The sequence below is a fragment of the Microcaecilia unicolor genome, chromosome 1 (assembly GCF_901765095.1).
Source record: "Microcaecilia unicolor chromosome 1, aMicUni1.1, whole genome shotgun sequence".
Classification (NCBI taxonomy): Eukaryota; Metazoa; Chordata; class Amphibia; order Gymnophiona; family Siphonopidae; genus Microcaecilia; species Microcaecilia unicolor.
In genome coordinates, this window is record NC_044031.1 from 243,852,749 (window position 1) to 243,875,728 (window position 22,980).

The window sequence follows — 22,980 nt, forward strand, 5'->3', positions numbered from 1 at the left end:
ATTGTACTTCTCACTTTCCTAGTTTAATATATACATTTGTAAACCACTAGGACGGTACTACCTACTGTGAATCGGTACGTCAAGCTCCATCTCTGGCTATATTCAAATCTAAGCTACCAGTCCACCTTTTGAGGCTGCTTTAAACCCTATTCACCTGTTCAGTACCTCTAGTAGTAGCAGAAGGTGAAATCAGGTCTTACCTGATCACGTCCTTTCCTTAGTCAGGCCGTACTACTCTGAATGAGTGTTATTCCCTTCTACCAGCAAATGGAGACAGAAAATTGAACTTCAGTGAACTCGCTGGTATAGCCTGCTGGTTTTCAGAGAAAGTTCAAGTATCCATCTGCCAAAACAGCAGGTGGTCCCTTTGTAACGCACACCCATACCCCAATCACTGAAGCTGCAATGATCAAACGAGCATAACACCACAGTGTAGAACTCGCTACCCTGCATATGTAAGAACTGCCTCTTATAAAACTGTAAGGGAAAGAACAGAGCATCCCAAGAGCCCCTGACCTTAGTCTTCTGAGGGCAGGTCTCAGAACGGTAAGGCCCAACTAAAGGAGAAAAAAATTATGAGGTAAGAATTTCACCTTCCTTGTTGCCTGGGTATATTCCACTCATTCAGAATGGTACAGCCCAAGCAAGGCTACTGAACGGAGGAAAACAAAATCCCCCTAAGGACGGCTCTGCTAAAGTCTGAGTGGACTCTGGTCAGCATGCCTCCTGGCTCACATGGAATGGAAAAAAAAAAAAAAAATCAAGGAAAGAACTGTGCAAATGGACACAAGAGTCCTCCAAAGAGAGGGGTATGGGTCCCTACAACTCTGATACTCTCCGAGCATAGGTAACATAGTAGATGACAGCAGAAAAAGACCTGCACGGTTCATCCAGTCTGCCCAACAAGATAACTCATATGTGCTACTTTTTGTGTATACCTTACCTTGATTTGTATCTGTCTTTTTCAGGGCACAGACCGTATAAGTCTGCCCAGCACTAGCCCCGCCTCCCAACCACCAGCCCCGCCATCCAATCTCCGCTAAGCTCACAACAAGGAAAACTGCCTTGAGTGTAAGGTCCTTAATGGAGGCAGACTGCACAGGGTCAAAAGGAGCCCTGGAGAACACAAATGCACCACCCCCTTCTAAACCCATGTGCTGCCAGGAACAAGCCATTCACCTTGCCCTGAAAACTTGAAAGGGCAGCCACCTAGCCCTTTAAGGAGCTCAGCACCAAACCCCAATCCAATCTCTGCTATAAAAAAAACCTAGAATATCTGGGACCTGACCTTCCAGGGGCCAACGCCTGCCTGGCACACCAACCCTAAAAAGTATCTCCCAGACTCATATGTAAGCCAGAGACACGTAGAAGACTTCGGGACTTGAGCAAGGTAGAGACCACCTCAGGCCAGAAATCACTCCTTGCTAAATGCCTCCTTTCAAGGGCCAAACCATAAGCCAGAGGGGGATCCTGATCCTCCATTTCTACTGGATCTTGATAAAGTAGGTTGCGCCCTTGGGCAGGGGAAATGGCCAATGGGGCCGATCTGGAGCCAACAGATGAGGCTGCTGTGCAATCCTGCATAAGAGATGGCGTATCAGAGGCCATGGAGGGAAGACATACAGGAACTCCTCTAACAGCCTCAACTGGATCAAGGCATTTATCCCCTGTGAGGCCACCTCCCCCCTCCTGTAGCCGAACGCATGCTCAAACTTGGCACTGGAGCGTGTACCCATCAGGTCGAACACCAGTGGACCCCACCGGTTGTGAATAAACTGAAAAGCTACTGGCCCATTTCCCTGGATCCAACAGGGAACTGCTGAAGAAATCTGCCTGGACATTGTCCTTGTCTGCTATATGAATTGCTGAAAGGGCTTGCAGATGTGTCTCCGCCCAAAGACAGAGGCTTGCAGCTCCTACTGCTACCTTGCTTGTTGACGTAAACCACCGCTGTGGTATCATCAGTCATCACTTGAACCACCTTCCCCCAAAGCAGAGGAGAACACCACCAAGACCAAGGCTGAGTTTCCAAGCAGTTGATGGACCAAGAAGCCTCCAGCAAGGACCTAGATTCCTGTGCTACTCAGTCCAGGCAACGAGCTCATCATCCAAGGAGACTCGAATTGGTGGTAACCACTACCCACTCTTGAGTCCAGCAACCCTCCCACTCCCCAGGTGGTGAACAGAGCTATCTAACCATTCCAGACTGGCTCTTGCCCAGACATGAAGGGGCAAAAGGTGTTCAAAATCCTGAGAGACCAGGACTCGAAGGCTCCACTTTCAGTGTTGCTACCATAGATCCCAGGAGCTATAGCTAGTCCTAGGGTGGCAACAGCTCGCACAGTCTGCATTTCTGGGCCTGCAGCTAGGCTGCCTGTCCTCTGGGAGGAAAACCATTCCTTGAACTGTCAAAATAGACTCCCAGATGTTCTAGGTCCTGGGAAGAGAGCAAGTGACAGTTGACACGATTTGTTACCCAGTTCAGACCCTCCAGAAGGGCAACGGCCTGACAGATGGCCAGCCTGGCCTCCAACATTGCCTGAATCAGCCAATCAACCAGGTAGGGATGAACCTAAATGTCCTAATGTCATAGATGTGCCATCACCACCATCACCTTGGAAAAGTTATGAGGCGCTGTAGCCAACCCGAAGGCTAGGGCTCAGACCTGCACAAAGGTAGAGGAACCACTTGTGATGATCTGCTATGGGGATATGCAGATGGGCCTCTAAGGTCCAAAGAAGTTAGGAACTCGAATGAACTGAAGCAATCACAGACTGAAGGGTCTCCTTACAAAAATACTGGACACAGAAGCAAGCATGCACCCCCTTTTAGATCCAGGATGGGCAGAAAGGAGCCTCCCTTTCTGGGATCATGAAATAGATGGGTCACCACTCAAAACATGAATTGTTGATCTACTGTTAGTGATCTGTAACCTATTAAAAATCATCGTAGCAACTGAAGATTGGAGGGTTGACAATGTAACACTGGTTTTTAAAAAGGGATCCAGGGGTGATATGAGAAGTTACAGACCGGTAAGCATGACATCACTGTTGAGCAAAATAGTGGAAACTATAAAGAATAAGGTTACGGATCACAGATAAAAATGGTTTAATGGGACAGAGTCAGCATGGGCTCAGCCAAGGGAAGTCTTGCCTCACTAATTTGCTTCAATCTTTGAAGGTGTGAACATAGGAGGCAATATCCTTCTGTGAATTAGGAACTGGTTACTGGACAGAAAACAGAGGGTAGGGTTAAATGGCCATTTTTCTCAATGGAAGAGGGTGAATAGTGGAGTGCAGCAGGGATCTGTACTGAGACTGGTGCTATTTGACATATTTATAAATGATATGGAAATCAGTGAGGTTATTAAATTTGCAGATGACATGCAACTATTTAAAGTTGTCAAAACATATGCAGATTGTGAAAAACTGTAGGAAAGGGAAATGGGACTTGATATACCGCCTTTCTGAGGTTTTTGCAACTACATTCAAAGCGGTTTACAGATATTCAGGTACTTATATTGTACCAGGGGCAATGAAGGGTTAAGTGACTTGCCCAAAGACCTTAGGAAACGAAGACTGGGCATCCTAATGGGAGATGAAATTTAAGGTGGACAAATGCAAAGTGATGCACATTGGGAATAATCTGAATCATAGTTACCTGATGCTAGGGTCCACCTTGGGGGTCAGTACTCAAGAAAAAGATCTAGGTGTCATTGTAGACAATACGCTGAAATCTTCTGCCTAGTGTGCGGTGGTAGCCAAAAAAGTAAACAGGATGCTAGGAATTATTAGGAAAGGGATGCAAAATAAGACCAAGGATATTATAATGGCTCTGTATCGCTCCATGGTGACACATTACCTTGAGTACTGTGTTCAATTCTGGTCGCCGTATTTCAAATAGATATAGCGGAATTAGAAAAGGTTCAAAGAAGAGCGACCAAAATGATAAAGGGCATGGGACTCCTCCTATTTGAGGAAAGGCTAAAGAAGTTAGAACTCTTCAGCTTGAAAAAGAGATGTCGGGGGGGGGGGGGGGGGGGGGGGATATGATTGAGGCCTACAAAATCCTGAATGATGTAGAATGGGTAAAAATTAGTCCAATTTTTACTCAGATATTTTCTCTCTGAACAATTAAGCTGGAACTCGTTGCTGGAGTATGTGGTAACAGCAATTAGTGTATCTGGGTTTTAAAAAAAGTTCTTGGAGGAAAAGTCCAAAGTCTGCTATTGAGATAGACACACGGAGAAGCCACTGCTTGCCCCAGGGATTGGTAGCATGGAATGTTGCTACTAATTTGGTTTCTGTCAGGTACTTGTGACCTGGATTGGCCATGGTTGGAAGCAGGATACTGGACTGGATGAACCACTGCTCTGCTCCAGTATGGCTAGTCTTATATTGAAGATTAACAGCGACAGCCTGACGCTTTAGCTCCAAGCCCCAGGAAGACACTAAGAAAGCATCTGGAACAGAGCAGGCAAAGAGTATCCCTTCTCAACCACCTCCAGAACCCACTTATCTGAAGTGATGGTGGCCCACTTGTGGTGGAAGAGGGTTAATCTGATACCTACCCAGAACAACCAAGGGGCCCTGCATGTCCTGACCGGGCAAGCCTTGCAGCTCTGGCCCTGCCAGAAGAACCTGGGACCGTGCTTGAAGATCCTTCCTGCACCTGAAGCTTATGCTGTTAAGTACCAAGCAAGCCAAAAATGGCCTGCCCTCTTGGAGAGACCTCAACCTGCTATGGGACTGCTAAGAACCTTTCTGTCGCAACTCAGGAAGATGGAGAGACAGCCTCCCTCATTCCTTCACTAACTTTTCCAGGTCTTCCCCAAACAACAAATCGCCACCCTCCTCCTAAAAAAAGGGCAGCTGACTGAAGAGTTTCTTAGAAGCTGCTTCTGCAATCTAATGGTGGAACCACTGCCACCAACCACCAAGGTAGCCAAAAGGGAGGAAAGATGCACTAAAGCTTAAAGGATGCCTGCCAGGAAGGCTGCCCTAGACTCGATGGGAGATCTCTGGGGACTCCAGCAGCTGCTTCAATCATCATATCATAGCCCGAGCTATATAGCCCCTACAGATGGGCTGCTTAGAAACCAGATGTTCAGAAGGCAAAGGCTAGCCAGAACGGTTGCTTTACACACACTTCTTGTGGGCTCCCAGAGGGCCAAGCCCCCTTGTATGTCCTTTCTAAAATGTTGTTCTAAATACTTTTCCCTAAAAAGAGGTTCAGTTTTTCTGTTCCGGGTATGTATCAGCCAAAAATGTGAAAGAACCTAAATCTGATGGGCGAAAAAAATAGTTTCCCACAAATTATTATATTGATTAAAAATATTTTGTTTTAGAAGGAATGAAGGGCACATTAATTTAGCTCAGTTCATTTTTCTTCAGGTAAGTTTTAGCAAATTAGATTTTACAGAAGCTAAAAGGAATAATAATGGTTAACAGCCTGCCTTACTTTTGGAAATGGCCTACAATCTAGATTAAGATACTAACGGTCTATTTCTAATGTGTGTTTAAAAAAACAAAAGAAAAAAACTGCACATCTATAATTCTAAAATACCATAAATACTTGCAAATATAGGCTATAAAATATTTGATCATTTTTAACAACTAAAGTGTGTGTGCGTGTGGGGGGGGGGGGGGGGGGGGGAAGAGACAGGGACTTATTTGTGAGTCTATCACCTAATCATGCTGGTTCCAGCATATCCCCCCCCTTCTCCTCTCTTCCTGGGGTCTCCTATGGTCCCACCGCTAGTAGCCACATGCATAGCATCTCCCCCTCCTTTCCCCATGCACCTGCTCTCATTCATACTCGTCTCTGGCCTCTTAAGCAGTTTCAGCACTGACGCAGGATCTTCCACTACAGGTCTGCACTCAGGCACAATGTCACTGCTCAATAGAAATTGCAAAATGACATGTCCTGTAGAGGAACCGGTATTTTTTTTTTGGGGGGGGGGGGGGGGGGGGGGGGGGGGGGGGAAAGAGACGCTGGAACTGGTTTGAGTGGGATAGGAAGGGAAAGAGTGACCTATATGCGACACACTACATGGAAAGTATAATTAAAGGGGGGAAGCTGGGGTGTGATCCAGGGGCGTAGCTACTATGGGGCCACGGGGCCCCGTAGATTTGGTCCTGGACCCCCCTGCCGACGACCCTCTCAACCCCCCCTCCCACCGCCAACCCGCTGTCGCCGTCTGCTACCTTTGCTGGCTGGGGACCCCAACCCCTGCCAGCCAAAGTCTTCTTCCTTCGTTTGGTTTCTGAGTCTGACGTCCTGCATGTTGTCAGACTCACAGAAACAGAACGAAGCCCTGCAGATCGCAAGGCTTCGTTCTGTTTCTGTGAGTCTGACGTCCTGCCCCCTCACCTCGGGCTCTGGACCCCACTCCTGCCGAAGTCTGGCTACGCCCCATAGGCGAGTATACATGGTGACCACCAAACCAACTGCAATGATATTCCATAAGCTCAAGTAGTTCAGGATAATAGATGGATAAGAGAACCTATTATACACAGTATCAGTTATTTACTGCCAACTTCGTTAGAAAAAAAAAATAAAAAATAAAAATAAAAAGAAAGGCTAAATTCTGAACATGCTAGGCAGATAGATGGAAGACTAGTTATGAAAAAATACTGACAGAGTATTTTGATATTACAGTTGCCTTAAGTATACAACAATAAAAACTTCATACCATTTTGTTTCCCCCTCTAATGAAGATGGTTACAGCTCTCGAGTTCTTGCACTGCTCAATAACTAACATTTTGTCCTTTGTTGTTCCAAATGAGATCTCTCTGACAATACCAGCAAAACCAAGTTTCTCAGTTGAAAGTTCACAGAAACGAGGAACAATACGGCCTCCTGTTGCAATAGCGATTAACTAAGGAATAAAAAAAATAAATGCATTAAAATGTAATTGCCAACCCTTCTACCATGACCAGCAAAATATGCAGCTTTCAAATATTCCTGCAGGAAGCTTAAGACCACCATCCACTGTCTGGTATGGAAATTGAGATGTTTATGATTTATGGATTTCTTCAAATTCTAGAGAACAGAAAATATGTAGTAAGCTTGTATATTAGTAAGCTGTGCATGAATGCAAAATTTTAGTTCCCCAATGCAAAAGGAGTTATTAGGACCCCCCCCCCCCCAAAAAAAAAATTGTCCTTGGTGGACTAATAGACCTCCCCTCTTCCACAGGCCCCTTAGACCCCAGACACACCCTCCCGCAGTACCTCTAGGATGTGAGGCAGAAGCAATGTCCACTTCCTGCCTCTGTACCATCTTGACACACGGCAGCGCTTGACCCTACTTGGTGCATCCTGGGACACAATGCGTGGGGCCAGTCTACCAATTAATGAAATTACTACTTTATTAGGTAGTCTGACCCTGTGCAGTGTGTCGCAGGATGCTCTGTGTGGGGTCAGATACCGCCATTTTTCAAAAATGATGGTGCAGAAGCAAGAATGGGTGTGAGGGAGGGGAACTACAAGCTACTTAAGGCAGGCATTTGTAGGGTTGAGAGAACTGGGAAGGAGGTGCATTTGTGTTGGATTGATCCAAGATGAAAAGCCACATTTAACTTCAGATCATCTATTGTGAGTCAGTTGTCTTGGCACTAAAGCCCTGGTATTGCATTCAGCCTTTCAACTCTTCTGTGCACTTCTCTGTATCTGACAGAATAGTTAATTATCCGTACTATTGTTTTAAATATACAGTATGCTGGAGTCTAACCCAAGGCTAACTGTGCACAAAACCCTTTACATCCGTGTGCTCACAAAATTGTGCACTAAAACCATGCTAAACTTGTGCAAAGCCTGAACACTTTATTACAACCCCTGAGATAACCAGCATTTGTTAGTCACTGCCAGATGGGCTACTGAAAATAAACTCTGTTTTTCAAGAAACTTCCCAAGGCATGGCTGTTATTGCAGACTAACATGCAGTTATCTCAAGAATGGGTAAATTAGGTTCTTACCGTGATAATTTTCTTTCCTTTAGTCATAGCAGATGCAGCCATTACAGATGGGTTGTGTCCATCAACCAGCAGAGGGAGATAGAGAGCACACTTTTTTCAGTGCCTCATACCAGCTTGCTCCACTGCCTCTCTTCAGTATTTGAAGCTTCCAAAGCAGTATGGCAAACCGCAATGGGAATAAGATAAGCTTTCCTCACAGCGAACGATGGCCCTACAACAAAGGGCATTAACTCAGAATGGAGGGAATGAAACATCCTCCCGGAGGGCATAAACTCATCCTCCACTGAGACATAACTGAAGGGAATAAACTCATCCTCCAAAACATGAAACTGGAGGGAATTAAGTCATCCTCCTTTAATTGAACAAGAATCCTGAAGACTGTTTTCCGACTTTCTCCCAAGGACGGAATCTCCAGGAAACACGAACAGAACCTGAAATAGATTTACAGCAGATAGCATCAGACAGGGAGGGATCATGGCTGCATCTGCTATGACTAAAGGAAAGAAAATTATACGGTAAGAACCTAATTTTCCCTTCCTTGTCATCAAGCAGATGCAGCCATTACAGATGGGATGATTCAAAGCAATCCCTAGATAGGGTGGGAACAAGCCACACCGCGCGCCAGCACTTGCGCTCCAAAATGTGCGTCCCTCCTGGCAGTCACATCCAGCCTGTAATGTCGGGCAAAAGAGAGCTGAGAAGCCCATGTTGCTGCACTACACATCTCTTGAAGAGAGTGCGCTCCAGTTTCAGCCCAAGAAGAAGAAATTCCTCTAGTGGAATGCGCCTTAAAGGCATCAGGCGGAGGCCGGCCGGCAAGCAAATAAGCTAAAAAGATAGATTCTTTAAGCCAGCAGGCAATATTGGCTTTAGACGCTGGAGACCCTCTGCAAGGACCTGATAGCAAAACAAACAGATGAACAGAGGTCCTGAAAGAGTTAGTAACTCGCAGATACTGCAGCAGAGTCCTGCGCACGTCCAACAGGTGCAATTGCCCAAAAGATTCTGGAAACTCCTCCTCGACAAAGGAGGGCAAGAAAAAAGGTTGGTTTAGGTGAAACACTGAAACCACCTTAGGCAAGGAAGGCACGGTCCGAACCGTGACCCCAGACTCTGAGAATTGCAGAAAAGGGTCTCTACAGGACAGCGCCTGGAGCTCTGACACCAGTCTCGCCGAAGTAATGGCCACTAACAAGACGGCCTTCAGTGGCAAATCTTTCTCTGAAGCACGCCGAAGCGGTTCAAAGGGAGCACCCTGAAGGGCCTTCAGCACTAGCCCCAGGTTCCAAGCTGGACAAGGTGCACGCACGGGAGGATGGAGCCGAAGCACCCCTCTAAGAAACCGTGCCACATCCGGATGAGCAGCTAAAGACACGCCTTCAACCTTGCCACGCAGGGAGGCCAATGCTGCCACTTGCACCCGCAGGGAATTAAAGGCCAAGCCTTTTTGTACACCATCCTGCAAAAAGTCCAGAATCAGCCCGCAGGGGTGTGATCTCTCTGGAAGCACACCAGACTTCAAACTGGCGCCAAATCCTGGCATAAGCCACGGAAGTGGAACGCTTGCGGGCTTGCAGGAGAGTGGTAATTACTTTATTGGAATAGCCTCTGCCTCTCAATCGCCAGGCCACAAGACCAAATCGGCCGGCGTCCTCCATGGTCACTGGACCCTGTGACAACAGGTTGGGAACCAGAGGTAACTGAAGGGGATCCTCTACGAGCATCTGTCAGAGATCTGCATACCAAGGCCTCCTGGGCCAATCCGGGGTGACGAGAACCACTTCTCCTGAATGCAGCCGAATCCGCAGGAGCACTCGCCCTATCAAGGGCCACGGAGAGAACACATACAGTAGGCCCGGAGGCCAGGGTTGAGCCAAGGCATCCAACCCCGCCGCGCGAGGATCTCTCTGTCTGCTGAAGAAGCACGGGACTTTGGCACTGGAGCTTGTCGCCATTAGATCCATCACGGGCTTGCCCCACTTGGCACATATCTGCAGGAACACTTCGTCTGCAAGTTCCCACTCCGTTGGATCCATCTGATGCCTGCTTAGATAATCGGCTTGCATGTTGCTCTGACCTGCAATGTGAGCTGCCGACAGAAACTGTAGATGCAGCTCGGCCCAGTGGCAAATTTGTTCGGCCTGCGCGGCTAGAGCTCTGCACTGAGTGCCGCCTTGTCGATTTATGTAGGCCACTGCTGTCGTGTTGTCCGACATCACTCTGACAGCCAATCCTTCCAGGGTCACTTGAAAGGCCAGAAGCGCCTGAAACACCGCTTTCAACTCTAGGCGGTTGATGGACCACTCCGACTCCTCGGGTGTCCATAGACCCTGGGCATGCTTCCCCTTGCAGTGTGCGCCCCAGCCTTTCAGACTGGCATCTGTCACCACTAGGCACCAATCGGGGAGCGCCAGCGGCATTCCTCGCCGCAGCATGCTGTCAGAGCCACCACTCCATGCTGAGTCGGGCCGCAGGGAGCCAAGAGAGTCTGCATTGGTAATCCTGAGATACTGGAGACCATCTTTGGAGTAGAGCATACTGTAGAGGTCTCAGGTGCGCTCTCGCCCAGGGCACCAGTTCCATGGTGGCCGTTATCGATCCAAGCAGCTGGACAATGTCCCAAGCTCGCGGGCGGGGCATCCTCAGGAGCAGACGGACCTGATTCTGAAGCTTGCACCGCCTTTGCTCGGGTAGGTACACATACCCCGAGGCTGTGTTGAACCTGGCCCTCAAATATTCTAGAGACTGCGAGGGGGTCAGGTGACTTTTGGCCAAATTGACGACCCAGCCCAGAGATTGAAGTACTGAGACCACTCTGCCTGTTACATAAGTACATAAGTAATGCCATGCTGGGAAAAGACCAAGGGTCCATCGAGCCCAGCATCTTGTCCACGACAGCGGCCAATCCAGGCCAAGGGCACCTGGCAAGCTTCCCAAACGTACAAACATTCTATACATGTTATTCCTGAAATTTTGGATTTTTCCAAGTCCATTTAGTAGCGGTTTATGGACTTGTCCTTTAGGAAACCGTCCAACCCCTTTTTAAACTCTAAGCTAACCTCCTTCACCACATTTTCCGGCAATGAATTCCAGAGTTTAATTACACGTTGGGTGAAGAAAAATTTTCTCCGATTTGTTTTAAATTTACTACACTGTAGTACATGCCGACTCTCTGCAGCAGAGTTTGCTCGAATGAGCCAGTCGTCCAGGTACGGGTGAACCCGAATACCCTCTCGCCTTACAAAAGCAGCTACCACCACCATAACCTTCGAAAAGGTGCGGGGAGCTGTGGCGAGGCCAAAAGGCAAGGCCTGGAACTGGAAATGCTTTCCCATCACCGCAAACCTCAGAAACTTCTGGTGCGGGGGCCAAATTGGAATGTGCAAGTAAGCTTCTTTCAGGTCCAGAGACGTGAGAAACTCTCCTGGCTGTACCGCCGCAATGACGGAGCGCAGGGTTTCCATGTGAAAATGCCGCACTCTCAGGGAATTGTTTAATTCTTTTTAGTCCAGAATAGGGCGAAAAGACCCTCCTTTTCGCGGCACCACAAAGTAGATGGAGTAGCAGCCGCAGCCGTGTTCGGCGGGAGGTACTGGGGACACGGCCCCTATCTGAATCAGACCTTGTAAAGTCTCCTCTACCGCCGCCTGTTTGGCGGCAGAACCGCATCGGGACTCCACAAACACGTCTCTTACAGGGGCGTCGAATTCTATTCTGTAACCGTCTCTGATCAGGTCCAAGACCCACTGATCTGAGGAAATGTTGGCCCACTCCTCGGCAAAGAGGGAAAGACGTCCTTCGATGACAGGACTCGAGGAGAGGGCCGGCGCACCATCATTGAGAGGGTCGCCCCTGAACTCCAGGCCTTGAGCCAGTGGCCGTGGAACGTTTGTCCGAGCGAAAGGAGTTCCTCTGCTGAAAATGGGCACGAGAAGTGAACCCAGCAGAACGCCCCGGGCGGTACCTTCGAGCTTCACGGAAGCGAGGTCTGTAAGAGGAGTGGACCGCCGCACCCTTAGAGGAAGGCCGAGGCCTATCTTTGGGCAAGCGCTGGGGTTTAGCCTCACCCAGGCCTTTCACAATTTTCTCCAACTCCTCACCAAACAGGAGAAAGCCTTGAAAGGGCAACTTCACCAACCTTTGCTTAGAGGCCATGTCCGCCGCCCAATGCCGTAGCCAAAGAAGACGGCGAGCTGCCACTGCTACTGCCATGTGTTTAGCTGAAGCTCTGACAATATCATAAAGGGCGTCGGCAAGAAAGGACAAGGCTGACTCCATCCACGGAGCCACAACTGAAAAGGGCTCCGCTCCATCACCGGGCTGTTCCATTGCCTGTTGCAACCAAGCCAGGCAGGCTCTAGCAGCATAACAACTGCATGCAGACGCCCGAATAGCGAGACCTGTAATTTCAAATGACCGTTTAAGTGCTGATTCCAGTCTACGGTCTTGAATATTCTTCAGGGCAACACCTCCTTCAACAGGGAGGGTAGTTCTCTTTGTCACAGCTGTGACTAGGGCATCCACTTTAGGCATAGCAAAGCAAGCCATATGCTCCTCACTCAGAGGGTATAATTGCCCCATAGCCCTGGAAACTTTCAAAGGTCCCTCGGGGTCAGCCCATTGAGCCGAAATAAGCTCTTGGATGGAGTCATGCAAAGGAAAGGCTCGAGCAGGCTTTTTGGTACTAGCCATCCTAGGATTCACAGAGGAGGCTGTGCCACTGGCAGGGTCCTCAATAGAGAGCCTGCAGGGCATCAGAAATAAGCGCTGGCAGCTCATCACGGTGGAAAATCCTCACTGCGGAGGGATCGTCCAGATCCTGAGTCACTTCTGCACCAGACTCTGGCTCCTCAGACCATGAAGGCCTGCCAGAGTCCTCCGAATCCTCGCAGCCCGACCACGGGGGGGGGGGGGGGGGAGAAGGAGGTGCAGCACTCTCTGAAGGGGAATGAGCCCTTCTGCGCTTCACATTCTGCCAATTATCAGGGAATAACGCCTCAGAGGGCATACCCAGGCTAGAATGCACCGGGGGGGGGGAGGGGGGGGGGGGGGCTCATTAGAAGAGGCCCGTGCCGGGCTTTGTGGAAGAGCTCTTTTAAGCATGTATGCTTTACGCATTAATAAGACAAAATCAGGGGAGAAAAACTCACCCTGGGCACCCGGATCTCTGCCGGGGCTAGTAGCTCCCATATCAGCCTCACTCCGAGGCCTCCCCCCCGGGCTCAGGACTCTCCGACTCAGCGGAGGTCGCGCCATGTGGTAAATTCAAAATGGCGTCCGCTGCCAGCTCAGAGCGCGAAGAATCGTCGCTCACCATGCTCGGGACGGCTCTAACGCCTGTACAGCACGATTTACAGAGGCCCGCTGCTGATCTGCGCTTGCCACACTTGGAACAGAGCTTTACTGTCACCGCAGCCATCGCCAAAAACGGCGGTAAAATTCAAAATGGCGGTTTGCGCCAAAATCGCCCCGATCACGGGCCCACCCCGGAGGAGTCAGAAAACACTCTTACCTCACTGGACCGAGTATCACAGCTCCGGTCCCACAGAAAAAGGCAAGAAAAAACCTCTGTTCCAGCGTCTAAGCGCGACGCAACTTTTTTTTTTTTAACGCTGTGAGGAAAGCAGAGGTAAATAGAACTCCGAAGGCTCAGGTGAGTGGGAAAGGCAGGGAAAGGGCGAACCTATGTGCCTGCATCCACTGTTGGTGGGGAAGGACAGGGAAAGCTAAGCAATGTGTCCACATCCACGGAGGTATGGGTAAGGCAGGGAAAGGGCGAACCTATGTGCCTTTAAAGTGAAGCTGCTATAGCCTCCAACACCCCTGCTAACAACTGGCAAAAGCACAGGAGCAACCTCCAGGTAGATTTTAGATGGAGCTCGAAGAAGCTGCAGCCACTCTGCTAGGGGAGATAGAGAATACTGAAGAGAGGCAGTGGAGCAAGCTGGTATGAGGCACTGAAAAAAGTGTGCTCTCTATCTCCCTCTGCTGGTTGATGGACACAACCCATCTGTAATGGCTGCATCTGCTTGATGACAAGGAAGATCAGGATGCTGCATCTGGAATGCTGCCAAGAGGGAAGAGGTATAAGTGGCTTGGGATTTCTCAATGGCAACATTACATCAAAGCTGTTAGAGCTATACTGGTTGCCAGTTCATGCTAGAATCAGATTTAAGATACTGCTATTAACTCAGAGCACTACAACAACAGACACCATACTTTGTCAGCAGTTTTAAAAGTTTACAACCTAAACTGATCCTCAAGATCAGGTGGTCAGTATTTGAGCATACCGTCTATATGTAAGATCTGTTTTGTGGAAACAAGATCCTGTTCATTTTCCACTGCAAGGCCAGGAGAATAGAACTAACCACCAAGACATCTTAGTTGTCCAATACTGTTTTCAGGAGACAGCACCTGACAGGGCCGTGCTGATGCAGTAAGCGAGGTAAGCGCCGCAGGGGGGCGCTTGCCTTCGAGGGGCGCCACTGCCCTGCCGTCCCGTCCGTCTGCTCACTTGCAAAATCTTTCACCTGAACTTGTGATTCTCCTATCTCCGCTGCCCTCCCCTTTTCATGCAAAGGATCAGTATTAATTGAGGCAGGCACGCTCTTCAAGTTATGTGAGAATACAACCAGATTGCTATTTATGCTTCAGTTTGGGGCTAGCTCCTCAGTCAGGGTGAGTTTCAGAGCTTGAAACAGCATTCAAATTAAAGAGAACCTGAAATTTTAAAAGTGCTAAAAATAAGTTTTAAAAGTATTTGCCTTAAATCTAATTGCAGAATTCAGGTGCTGGGAGTCTGTACTTGGTTGTCATATGCTCAGATTTGTTTAAATCATATGCAAATTAGTCCGGTGTTTTTCACTAAACATTCCCATGAGTGTCTGTATGTTAATCTGCATTCAAATAGAGCTCTCTGATTGGATGATCAGCTTCTGTTAAGAAATCTGCCCGGGAAGTGAACAGAGTGAGAGCTGTCCTTTGCCAAGAGAGACATCCAGCTGTGACTTCCTGTGTTTGTTGACTGAAGTTATAAAAGTGCGCCTGATTGTGGTAAATGAGAAAATATAAGTGAAAAGAGATTGGTGGCAATTGAAGTTTCTCTAATGAGAAAAGGATCTGAATATTTCAGGATTACTTGAAGTTTATGAGTGTTTAAATCCTATAAGCTATATAAAGGCTAGGTAGATTTAAGTGACTGTAAGCAAGGAAACCTTAATATTTGATCTGAAATAAATATTTGATCTGAGATAGTTGATCAGAGATAAATGTTTGATCTGAATTATATCGTTTGGTGCAAAGGAGATTAGAATGCAATAGAGTATTTCTTTCTGTTTACCAGTACAGTCAAATAATTCCATTCCACTTAAATAATTTTTTGTTATATATATGAGGGAGTAGTATCTGGATTTATTGTAAATCAAATTGATTCCATTCACAGGAATTCATATTCACCTTCATGCATTCATCCGATATTATCTTTTAAGGATGAAGTTTTATTTTATGTTCACTCTGTCTCTTGTGAGCTGAGCACAGTTAGTTTCCTCAGCTGGCACGACTACATATTAGAGGTATTTTGATACTGTGTGAAGTTTTACCACAGACGGGTGACATATATAAAACATTCTCCTTGGATAGGATGTGATATGTGAAAATACATTTTGCTTTAATGAAATTGCTAAACTTTAGAGTCAGAGACTTATCAATGAGGGATACATACAGTGGTATTTTTTCCTGAGGTCCGGCTTACTTGCCTGTTCCCTTCTGTTCCTGCTCTGCTGGACAGGGGGGGGGGGGGGGGGGGGGCGCCAACCGATAGTCTGCAGGGGGGCACCAGAGACCCTAGGCACGGCCCTGGCACCTGATCATTTTCTTTCCTTTAATCCCAAAAGATCAGTCCAGAACTTGTAGGTGTTCTGTTCACCAACCAGTGGACAGAAAAAAAAAAAAAACCAGTTCCTGTGAACCACCTCTTTAAGGGCTCTGTGCAGGGAGTGATCTTTAATATTTCAATTGACAAAGCAGTGTAGTACCCTCACCAGAGGAAACATTACCAAACTTGTAGAAAAGTCATTGTAGGTCAAGTCCTGTAGCAGGGCAGATTAAAAGCAGATAGCATACCAATAAGGCAGGGCATTTCAGCCCAAGCTTTCCTAGCAGGCCCAAATTGTTGGAATCAAGACAGGATAAGCAGCATACTCCAGGGAACCAATGACAATGATCCTGTTGTATGAGAAGCCCCTATTAAATGACAAAATCCCTATAGAAGGACAAAGAGGTGGCAAAGGTAGGATCTGAGACACTTAAAATTACCTTTAACTAAAAAACAGAATAACCGAATACTAGACAATATGAAAGGGTGGGGCTTCTGGACTGATCTGTTGGGATTAAAGGAAAGAAAATCAACAAGTAAAATAATTTCTCATTCCTTATCCCACAGAACAGTCCATTACTTGTGAAACAGCAAAGCAGTACTCAATCAGGGAGGGATTTAAGGACTGTAACCACAGAAGCTGGATTCCAAAGCAGAAGGACACTGTAAAGATTACAGAAAAGTTAAGTTTACAAAAAAAGCTGAAACAGTGACAGAAAAAATATTTTAAGAAAAGGCTCTCCAAAGAAAGAGCAGTTATCAATAGAATTCACAGAACAAGATAAAGATCTACCAACATCTGGAGAACATCATCACAATAACAACCAATCACAGCTTACCCATGAGAGGGGAGAGATCAATGAATGCTCAGAAATCAATTATGTGAGAGGGCTGTAGAACCGGGTGAAGTCCTCCAAACCAATGACCAAGACCTCCAAACCAAGAACACAGAAGTGTCTACTACAGTGAGCTTAACCTTAAAGTAAAGCGAGCAGAGAATAAGCATTATATCCATTACCATACTTCCAAGTTATAGAAAGAGGTGTGCTGTAATGAAAGACATTAAGAAAGAATATGCAGCCGATTAAAAATACAGGGTATCTGTCAAGACAACCAACCCTATGTGCAATTGGACCCAAGAAGCCTTCAACTTTTTGAGTAGATTTGTCCTCCTGACTGCTCCACAGCCAGGCCCACACTTTGTGGGAGCAACCATTTGAGGTTTGAGACCCCCAACTCCATCACCTCCAAACACTGTTGCAGATGTGCTTCCACATAATCCTACAAGTGTGGAAATGCTTTACCACTTGAGTGGATCTGGTTGCCCATGTTGTGACCATCAAGCGAGCATGCACTATAGGCCATAGGGCAAAGACTACCCAGAGCCTGGCTAAACTAAAATCTGCTTTCAAGGAGAACGCCACTCCGCAGTGACCATGGACTGGATGGCAAAGTGCCTAGAAATGGTCTGAGAGGCTTTGAAGACCTAGAAGTAACTCTCCTGGAGTGTATGCTGCTTGCATGATGGGAGAAAAATCATGCAAAGCTTTAAATGACTGAAAAAACAAAGATGGCAGCATATCCATATGGAACATCTGTTGTACAGTAGAGCATATACTCCTTACTGCGCCATGAGCCGTCCCTCCTGAAGAGAGCCTCTGAGAAGGCAAAACTGGGATGCTAATGACTGCACTTGGTAAAAGGGAAGCATGGATGTCCAGACTATGGCACTCGGGAATCTTGTAGTTTCAGTTTGAAAGCTTAGGTGCAGAAGATTCCGAGGCAGCAGTCAAACAGACTGTGATGAGAAGGAATAGGACAGTTGAACAAGTCCAGTCCAGATACCTGGAAAAATAGCTGCAAAGCCTGCTGTGAAAAATCCAAGTAACTGAGATCAGAAGGCTGAAAGCTGATAAGCAGCAGGAACACTGTGGTCCACTTGTACAGGAATTAGGGGTCTGGAATGTGCTTAGCATGCAACTGTCATGTACAGAGTAATAAAAAGGAGCTGGTGAGCCAAGAAAAAAATATGAGTATCAACTGGTGGTATTCCATGTACCTTTGGATCCCAGGATTTCTCAGTGGAGATCCCGTACAGCTTCGCTTATGCTATGCCAGATGTGTAAACTGAAGCCAATCGCAAAGTCCCAGCTGAAAAGACAACATGTCTCACCCCACCATCACCTAGAAAGGTATAGGGAGTTGAAAGTGAAAGGAAGGAAGAGAATATAACAGACTGCCCTATCATAGCTGAAGTCTACCATTCTGCCTGCTCCTAGGCCGGCAGTCTGAAGATGGACATAAGTACAGCATGAGATGGTAGCAGACTTCTCAAACTACTACTTTCTTTCCCAGGGAAAATGCTATGATGGATAACCACAGCTGCACCAGTGCTCCCCCCACCCAAAAAAAAAAAAAAAATAAGAGGAAGGAAGGCAGGCAGGAAGAAAGGGGAGAACTAGAAACTCCCTGCAAAAAGTACTAATGCAAATGCATAAGAAAAACTCACAAGCGGTCCAATGTAAGACACTTCTCATAATAACATCCTTAAGAGGTATGTGGAAAGGAGAAACAGACCTCAGGAAAACACACTGTAGAGAGAAGTGGACAACATGAAAAAAGAATATCCATTACCAAATGGTTTCTGGAGAGAAGTCCATTTACTAAAAAATGTTGTACAGGCAGCAAATTTTGTATAATGAGCAAGTATAAGCCCACAGCATAGGAATAACAAGTGATGCTGAATAAACTAAGGAAGGCTCACTGCTGAAGTAGAGAAGGTACTCCCTCAAAGCACAAAAGACTCTGAATACAAGTAGCTGAAATGAAGAAGAAATGGAAAAGTCCTCCACAGCCAAAATAATAGCTAAATAAACACTTGTGTGCGGTGCTGCTTTAAGCAGAGAGGCAAAACAGGTATGAAGCAGTGTGTTCCAAAGACAGGAACACTCGCCATTTAGGCAAACATTACTAAAAGCAATGGAGTGCATGGTGGTGGTGGTGGTGGGGGGCAAGGAATCACTAACTACTAGTAACCATGGTGGAAACTGTGGCAGATTTCAGAGATGGATAACAGATACCCACACTGAGAAATCACATCAAGACATTCTACATGTGGTCAGAGAATGCAGGCTAGTTTGCAGTGAGGCTCATTACTGCCAAGATACAGGCAAAGTTAACCCATCTGGAGACAATGCCCCCCCTCACCTCCCTCTGTCAACAGAATACAAATACAAGGAAAAATAAAACCTAACATGCTCTAGCGTAGTTGGGCTCTACCATAAGCAGGCCTCAAAGGGGTAGGAGAAAGGAAGAGAGATTTGATATACAAGCAAAATTGGCTTATATATTATATACAAGCAAAGTGGCTTACATGTTAAATGCAGGTACTTATTTTGTACCTATTGTGGATTTAAAAAAACTGATTAAAAGATAGATAACAGAGAATAGGGTTAAATGGTCAGTATTCTCAAAGGGTAAGGGTAGATGGTAGGGTTCCCCCAAGGGTGTGTGCTGGGACTGCTGCTTTTTAACATATTTATAAAAAATGATCTAGCGATGGGAATAACTAGTGAGGTAAATTAAACAACACAAAGTTATTCAAAGTTATTAAATCACAAGAGGATTGTGAAAAATTACAAGAGGACCTTACGAGACTGGGCGTTTAAACGGCAGATGACCTTTAATGTGAGCAAGTGCAAAGTGATGCATGTGGGAAAGAGGAACCCAAACTATAGCTACGTAATGCAAGGTTCCATGTTAGGAGTCACCGACCAAGAAAGGGATCTCGGCGGCGTCACTGACGATATGTTGAAACCCTCTGTTCAGTGTGCTGCTGCGGCAGCTAAGAAAGCAAATAGAATGTTAGGTATTATTAGGAAAGGAATGGAAAACAAAAGTACGGTATCAGTCCATGGTGCAACCTTGAATATTGTGTTCAAATCTGGTCATGGCATCTCGTAAAAGATATAGTGGAATTAGAAAAGGTACAGAAAAGGGCAACGAAAATGATAACGGGGATGGGACAACTTCCCTATGAGGAAAGGCTGAAGTGTCTAGGGCTCTTCAGCTTAGAGAAAAGACGGCTGAGGGGAGATTATGATAGAGATCTTTAAAATAATGAGTGGAGTGGAACAGGTAGATGTGAATCATTTGTTTACACTTTCCAAAAATTAGGACTAGGGGGCATGCGATGAAGCTATGAAGTACCAAATTTAATACGAATCGGAGGAAATTTTTCTTCACTCATGTAATTAAACTCTGGAATTCATTGCCAGAGGATGTGGTAAAAGTGGTTAGCTTAGTGTGGTTTAAAAAAAATGTCTGGATGGCTTCCTAAAGGAAAATCCATAGACCACTATTAAATTGACTTGAGGAGAAATTTCTTCCAATTTTGACAACACCCAGGGCAGGGTGTTCTTGCCAGAACAAAGGATTTGCAAACTTCAGGACCTAGATACTGAACGGACTAGGATGGCCGAAGATGACTTTTGGAAAGACTGATTACTCAAACAAGGAATTGTAAGAGCGCAAACACCGTCCATGACCTGGCAGCTCTCCTGCTCAGAGAAGCTTGCATGCAGTGGTGGTTTGGAATGTTTGGAGTCTTTTTAGAGCATATCCGGGCAAACCTACATAAACAATAGGCGATGGGGTGCTCCCCTGAAGGTGAGCCTGTCTAAGCATGTATGCTTAATGAAAAAGGAGGGCAAATTTAGGGGGTAAAGAGCTTCAGAAAACAAGACTATTTCCTGCCCCTGGGGAAGGCACCAACAGCCCAGGAATATGACAGCCTGATGACTGACCGGTGACATCGAACTCCATCTCTGCTGGAATCAAGATGGCCCAGGCAGCATGTAATGCCAGGCCCGTATTGGGGTGCGAATGCTAGGGACAGCCAATTGGGGAAACCTGTGTGCGGGAAAAAAACAGCTCATCAAGAATGGACAGTATATTGCTGGAAAGGCTCAAACAGGCCCCTGAACATCTGCCTGATGCTTCTCGTTACTTCCCACAGCAGGAACAGCGCTTAACAGCTTCAGCCGCCATAGAAGTGAAATCACGATTAAGTTTAAAGAAACACTCACCAAGCAGAGGAACAGAGAAATTCACTTGCCTGCCCTAGTCACTGCTCAAAACTGCAGAGGAGGAGTCGGTCCTTATCCCAACAGGGCCACAGCAGCCAAAGTTGCAAAAATCTAACAACAAAGTGCCGTATAAATTAACAGCTGCCTTTATTTTATTTTTTAAATGAGAGAAAGGAGTGAAGAAGAGAAGTGATAAGTGGCTGGAGAGGAATACGGGCTTGTGGTGGTGTGGAACCTGGTGTCACCAGGTATACCTCCTAAAGCTGGCACCAATCAGTCCAGGCACCCCCAAGCTCTACAGAACAAGGCAACCTAGAACTGAAGCTGGAACAAATGATGAAACCAGGAGCTTGTGGAGAACCATCCACCATCTGCTGGAGATAGAGTACCGAACTGAACTCTGCCTTATAGGATGGCATTCCTCCTGGTCAGTCAGTATATCTCTATCTCCACCTGCTGGTAGATGGGTACAACCCACAAGTACCTGGATTCATTTGCTGCTGATGCTAAGGAAACAGATAACCAACACAATTCACTCATCACGTATAAAGAAATGCAACACTAACAGCAAAAGGTATTTAAAATGTACCATGCTTGAACACAAGTGTAATCTTTAAAAAAGAAAATCTAAGAGGACCTAAATAAAAAAAAAAGGCAAGAAAGAAACAGGGCACTATCATGAAAACATTTAGCTGCCAGTTATCTCAGTCTTACCTCAATTTCTGGCCCTCCAACCCAACGAATAGCAGGCAGCTCATTCTGAAGCAATAAATGATTAGCTTCATCATCAAAGCCCCATTGGCAAATGGCTAGATTGGCTCCAGTACCTTTAATCTGAAAGATGTTTGATTTTAGCAAAATATTGTATTAGCATTCAATAATGAAACATAAACCATTACTAATTTTACAAAAGTGCATGCCATACCCTTAACAACCATTTTTACTAGAGAATAAGAATTACCTGCGACATTACATGAGCTCACCATCCCAACAGTAGCAATCCTAAGGGTGGCTTAAGTGTAGAATGAAAATTTTTTCATCTGTCATTTTTTCCCCAAAATTTAGGGATAGCCTCATTTAAAGGCTTATGATTAACCTCTCTTCCATTGTGTCGTCTTAGCCTTTTTACCCTAATACTATTATTCTCTACAATAACCTGGGAAATTCACTGGCACATGAAACTAAGTGGCATTTAGATTTAAATATACCACCTCAATTTCCTTTAGGTAGCTGTTTTACAGAGAGTGAATTTTAGCTTGTTTACTTTCTAGCTTCTGCTAACATAGAAGCAGTTTCATATTACCCAACCACCTCATTTCTGGGTACCTTTAATATGAGTAAGACAGAATTCAAAAGCACACCATAGATTTGTAAGATGGCAGTTACAAATATAAAAAAATTTACAAAGAAAACAAAAATGTATCAAGTGCACTGGGCTAGAACAGGGGTGTCCAACCTCAGCCCTCGCCAGGATTTCCCCAATGAATATGCATGAGATCCATTTGCGTGCAATGGAGGCAGTGCATGCAAATAGATCTCATGTATATGCAATCCAGTTGGGTTAAGGATGGAGGTTGGACAACCCTGGACTAGAACTACTCATTGCAAATCTTTTTCCAGAGTAAGAGTGGCCAAACTGGAAACCACTACCGATTACAAATAATTCATAGGTTGATGCAGAAAAATACTGTGAGCTGAACCGTGCAGTTACTATGGGTTGTTTGGCAACAGCTAGTGACTGGTATTTCTGCAGAAGAGAAATATGATCAGGTCTAGAGGCACTGGAAAGAAGTCTTATCGCACGCACTTTAAAACACTAACTTTAACACACAAAACACTTTATAATGGCACCTAGCTGGCATCACTAGTTACATTTTATTCTCACTCCAGAATACTAAAGTATTCTCCATGAGGGTCTTCAAATCTCCCTCTTGCTCACCTTGAGGTGATACACCATAGTGCACTTTTCTTTCTTGCTCCAATCCTTTGGAATGCATTGTTCTTGAACCTCCCATACAGAGGTCTCTTTCCTTTTGTTTAAA

The 22,980-nt window shown here is 46.1% G+C and overlaps 1 protein-coding gene across 1 annotated transcript in view; it reads right to left on the minus strand.

Moving 5' to 3' along the window:
* The window catches only part of LOC115471572 (T-complex protein 1 subunit epsilon-like), a 69,893-nt gene that overhangs the window by 3,503 nt on the left and 43,410 nt on the right, over positions 1-22,980 (minus strand). The window contains 2 exon segments of the mRNA XM_030205236.1: positions 6,695-6,880; positions 21,653-21,772. Of these exon segments, the coding sequence (XP_030061096.1) occupies positions 6,695-6,880; positions 21,653-21,772 (306 nt within the window).